This window comes from Aythya ferina, assembly GCF_964211825.1.
Source record: "Aythya ferina genome assembly, chromosome: W".
NCBI classification, from domain to species: Eukaryota; Metazoa; Chordata; class Aves; order Anseriformes; family Anatidae; genus Aythya; species Aythya ferina.
In genome coordinates, this window is record NC_140313.1 from 8,506,795 (window position 1) to 8,511,760 (window position 4,966).

The following is a 4,966-nucleotide window of genomic DNA, read 5'->3' on the forward strand; positions in this document are numbered from 1 at the left end:
TGTTTAGAGGGAAGGAACGTGGTACTGAGATATGCTTGCAGTGATAAGAAAGCTTAGCAGGCGACCTCGTAAAATGCAGACAACCAGACTCCTTAGGACAATTAGGTGAAAATGGCGGTGTCAAGTCAGATAAGTGAAGAAACATTACCACATCAGATAGATTGTGAACCTGGATTACCCCCTCAGTGGGGAAACGGGGGAGGGTCCTGTCATCAAAAAGCACATAAACTGTGTTTTGGAACTAGTAGGCGCGCTCTCCTGCTTGTGGGGCGCCCGCCATTGCAATCAATCGCGAGTAAATTACTACTTCACTGAGATCCTCGCCTGAGCCTAAGCTATCGGCTACGGAGTGTTTCTCGCCCTCCCTTCCAACCCAAGCCACGCTATGATTCTATGAGCGGAGCGCCTGTTCTGTGGAGCTCGTTTCCCAGCCGTGCAGGGCCCAGATTCCCTCCGCGGAGCCGCCCAGCCCGTTTTCGGGCGCCCACTTCCTCCCTCCCGGTCGGCTCCCTCCGCGCCCCGAGGGCACGCGACCTCCCTGAGCGCCGATAAGCACCGGGTCGACGGGAGCGGAGCCGCCGAGAGGGCGGGGACAAGGGAAGAGGGCAGGCGAGGCAGCCAATCGAGGCGCGGGGGCGGTCGGCGGCGATCTGTCGGCCCAATGAGCGCCGCGGAGGGCCGGGCCGAGTGCGGGAAGCGAGGGGGCGTTGTACCGAGCGGGCGCCGTCATGGCCGACGGGATTGTTAGGGCGCAGGCCGCCTGGCCCGGTGGCGGCGCTGCCGCTGCTTTCGGAGCTTTCGGAGCGGTCGCCTGCAAGGGCAAGGAGGTCCCCGCCAACGTTCTCCGTGAGGATGAGCGGTCGTGGACGAGGAGGTAGCCGCGGCGTTGTTGTGCGAGTCTTTCCTTCCTTTCCTTTCCCTCGGCCGCTCGCAGGCCCTCTGAAACGAGGGCCCGTCGCGGGTCCCGGGAGTGCGGCAGGGCGGGTGGTGGCCTTGCTGCGGGAGGGAGGGACGGACGGACGGTCGGTCGGTCGGTCGGGGTCTCTCCGGCTCGTGGCGCTCTCTACTGCAGCGCCTCTAAAACGCCGCGCTTCTTCGGTGCCTGCCCCCGGGGTGCCACGGCGCGTACTGGGTCGCCGGCGCAGTCGGTCTCCTTGGGGGTTCGGACTGTATGCATATAGGCAGTGAGCATCGCAGTAGTGACCGTAATCAGTCGTTTCTGCGTAGCAGAAATGCAGGTCTTGATGCGCCTCGTGATAGCGTTCTAGAGACGCCCCGGCTCGGCTGTGCTAGGCTTTGGTTATGGCACCACCCCCACCGCGCACACGAGCGCGCGCTCTCTCCAAAGTGGCTTGTGAAAGGGAAGAATTGCAGCTTTTCCTAGCTTTCTTAAACACCTAGAAACCAGTCAATCCCGCAGGCTGCGAGAGCTTCCCAGCTCTCATTTCCGTGCTGGAGGTGGACCGTGATAAGAGCACGCTGGCAAGGTTCACTGATGCTGGTGCGCCGCAACGTGCTAGGAACTAAGTGAGCAGCTGCTGAGAGTTATGAAAAAATTGCAGATGTTATCTGCAAGGTGTTAACTCTAAGTTAGTGTCCAGCATAACCGTTGTTGCTGTTTTTAAGTTTGAAATGCTAAAGATAGGACAGTTAGGGATTTCCTCTGCTTCTGACGGCAGGGTTTATCTGCAGCGTGGAAAACAGGCCCTTAGTGAAAGGGGCTGCGTTGCCCGCTCTGCGTGCTGACTCGTAGAATGGTTTGGCTTGGAAGGCACCCTTAAAGATCATCTAGCCCAACCCGCCTGCCGCGGTCAGGGACGTGTTTCACTAGATCGGGTTGCTCAAAGCGTTGACGCATTGCTTGGAACAGCGCTTTCTTAATAGGTCTCGGTAATGTTGCAGCTGCCGCCCGTTTGGAGTATTGGAAGCGTTCAACTGCTCTCCGGAAACCGTGCTTGCGGTAGCGCCCCGCCTTTACGAAAGGGCGCGTTTCCTGTCTCCTTCGTGGTGAAGGCTGTGCGAGGAGTGTGCGTGCGTGTGTGTGTGTGTGTGCGCACGCGCGTCTGTTTTGACTCGGCCGTACTGGCTGCAGCAACGTATGTAACCTGAACGCTGTGCTTGATTGGAGAACCAGGCCGTTAACTTGAGTCTGATGAGTGACTTGAGAGCAGACAACCTACTCTGACCGCTCTTAGTGCGACGCGTTTCCTGGAGGACGAATTAGTTGCAGTTTCTCGCTTGGTCTCAACTTGAGGTGGGGGGAGGGGGTGGGGGCTTAGAACCGCTTTTGGAGCGTAGTTGGCTCTAGCGAATGGTCTTGAATTTGCTTAGCTCGCTGTACCGAAGGCCTGTTTTACGGTTGAGCGATGTTATAGGGAGGAGCGTGAGGAAGGCTTATAATTCTCGATTGTCGTGCAGTGAAAGGCGATGGTGAGTAAGAAGTACAAAGCATCTGTGGAATCGAGTCTTATCGGCAGTGTTTCAGTCGCATCTAAAACAAATAAAAATAGCGGAAGTCGCTAACCTGAAGTACTCGGCTGTCTCGCTGCCCCCGTCACCTTGCGCGCTGGATCCTGCTTCTGGCGCCGTATGCAGTTTCTGTCTGCTGGTGATTTGGGGAGTTCCCTCGCAAGTAGTTGCGAGTTGATGGTTTCCTACATGTCGGTGGTATTCGTGTTTCGAAGGTGATGCCTTGGCCTCGGTCTGGAGGTGTCTGACGTCGGTCCGGCCGTAACGGGCTAATTTGGAACGTTCCTTCCCCTGAGTACGTGGCGTTCTCGAGGACGGAGAGTTAATACGGCCTCAGCCGGATTACTCCAGGTTCTTTGAAGATGCCTTCCTGCCTCTGGCCGAGGCAATATTTGGACATAACCGAAGGACAGTTAGCCATTGTTTGCCGCTTGTGTGTCTTGTGCGTAGAAGGTAGAGAACTTTGCCTATTCAAAGCTCGCTTAAGAAGAATCGCTGTTTTGTCGTGCGCGTTTGGGGTGCCTGATAATCTGCTTCGGTAGGACGAGTTCAGTGGGGCATAGTGATTTGCTTAAGCTGTTGCCTTTCTCTGAAGCCGACTACGTTTTAACTGTTTACTCTTCCTCCAGTGCCTTGCGTTCCGTGATAGTTCGCCTCAGGCTCCAGTGTTTTTTCCTAGTCCTTCCTGAGAAGGCAGTTGTCCGGTTATGTGAAGCAGACGATTCTGGTGGACCCGTGAGTACTGTGGGAGCTTTCTGTTTGCTAGGCTGGCTGTACCTGTAACAGGTTTGTAACTTCCTAGACTCTTTCCCGTCCCCTCTTTTCCTCTGGCTGTTGCAGAGGGGCGCACAGTAGGCTATTTGGGGTTGTCCGATGCTGTAGTCTTTCGCCTCTAGCTTGTAATGGAGTTGAGCTTTTTGACTGAGAGCAGTGATATAAAGCGATGCTCGTCTCCAGCTACGCGCTTGCAGTGCAAAAAGCAGCGTTGTTCCGGCGTGCGGTCTGATGCCCGTTTTCACGGTTTCCGGACAGCGGGGGTGGTGCCTTGACTATGCAGAAGAGGGCTTGGGGTTTGGGCAGGTCAGAGGCGAGGAAAGGGAAAGCTGGTTGAGCGGCGCTTGGGTGTTTGTTTCGCTGTTAGCTATGCAAGTCAAGTTCCAAGGCTCTGTGAGCCCACGCAAGAGAAAAGGCACCGTGAAGCTTTTATTTTCCGCCAGAGTGGCTTACGTTGCCCGAAGCTATGACGGGGGCTTTAAGCCCCAAGACAAATTCAGCTTCTGTGACTGTTTTGTAGTCTGTTACTGTCTAGAGGGTAATTCAAAGAGCGGCGGTTGAATTGTGAAGGATTAGCTAACCGTGTTCTGTGGGTGGTTCTCCGCTCGCGTTCATTCTGTGCGTCGTGGCACAGCACGTTAGGTGACGTTATTTCCTTTTTCCAGCTTCTTGGGCGTTTCGTGGTTGTTGGCAAGAAGTGTGCTGTTAACCTGGACCTGACCAATGGATTCCGGATGGCTGTGAATGCCCACCCTCGGGCCCTTCAGACTATCGTGTACATCTATGTATTCTGGGTGGCGGTCAGTTGGGCCGGCCTCCCGGCTAAGGTTTTTGCACCGCAGGCGTCACTGCACGCGTACGGGTCGCCGCCGAATAGGTTTCATATGTTGCCCATCAGTCTAGCCCCTGTTGAGGTTTGATTTATTATTTTTTTTGGACGGCTGTCTGTGGAGGGTAATAAAGAGCTTTTGAGCAGCATTTGCACAATAAAGATGGAGCATGGGGATATCACCTCTGTCTTGCGTGTCTTACCGATGGAAATAGTTCCGCAAGTTAAAACGGCGTCTCCCTGGAGCGCACGTGCGCAGAATGTTTTGGTCCGTTGACAGTGTCGTGTAGGTGGTGGTTTGCCCATTCATTTGGAACGCGAAGCTAGAAGCGCTCGGCGGTCCTGTGGGTCTCTGTCTTCCTAAGACGATCTAGGATGTGCTGTGTGTTTGAGGCCTTGCTATCTTCCCCCTGCTCCCGAATAAAAGCGTGCCCTTTTATTGCGAAATAGCCGAGTTGAGGACTGGCAGATGTAGAACCAGAGAAGAATAAGGTTGGAAGAAAGCTTCCAGGCATTGTCTGTTGTCTGCCCCTGTCCCGAGGAGGAGGCAGAATAAACTCTACCGGGTGTAATTTCTGACAGGTGCTTGTCAGCCTGTTCTTGACTACCCTAGGAGTTTTGCTACCGCTTTCTTTTTGGTCCTCCTCGTGGGTTTCGCAACTTTGAGAAGGAATTCCTCCCACAGGATGTAGAAGGCTCTGGGATGCTTGAGTCGGCTTCTGATAAGTTCGAGACTCGGCTGCCGTTCTCTTTATTTTTTTTTTGTGTTTATTTTTAGTGTCTTTTTTTTTTTTTTTTTTCCCCTAAACGAAGTCCGTTGTTCAGTAACTAGAAGAAGGATTAGCTAAAGGCACCATAAGGCTTTTAAATGCGATCACCTCTCGTGCTTTGTTA

At 54.2% G+C, this 4,966-nt stretch overlaps 1 protein-coding gene across 1 annotated transcript; it reads left to right on the top strand.

The window, feature by feature from the left end:
• The first annotated feature begins 663 nt into the window (after window positions 1-663).
• LOC311426345 (adenosine 5'-monophosphoramidase HINT1-like) lies at window positions 664-4,254 on the top strand. Its single transcript, XM_084502796.1, has 3 exons — window positions 664-874; window positions 3,099-3,204; window positions 3,909-4,254. Exons 1-3 carry the CDS (start codon window positions 729-731, stop codon window positions 4,161-4,163), a joined length of 507 nt encoding a protein of 168 aa, XP_084358922.1. The 5' UTR covers window positions 664-728; the 3' UTR covers window positions 4,164-4,254.
• The last annotated feature ends 712 nt before the right edge of the window (window positions 4,255-4,966 follow it).

Excerpts from the sequence above, each read along its gene's own strand:
- LOC311426345 (XM_084502796.1), top strand. The coding sequence starts at position 729 with ATGGCCGACGGGATTGTTAGGGCGCAGGCCGCCTGGCCCGGTGGCGGC. Across the intron at positions 875-3,098 it reads GAGCGGTCGTGGACGAGGAG|TGCCTTGCGTTCCGTGATAG; the intron begins GTAGCCGCGGCG and ends CTCTTCCTCCAG. Across the intron at positions 3,205-3,908 it reads CAGACGATTCTGGTGGACCC|CTTCTTGGGCGTTTCGTGGT; the intron begins GTGAGTACTGTG and ends TCCTTTTTCCAG.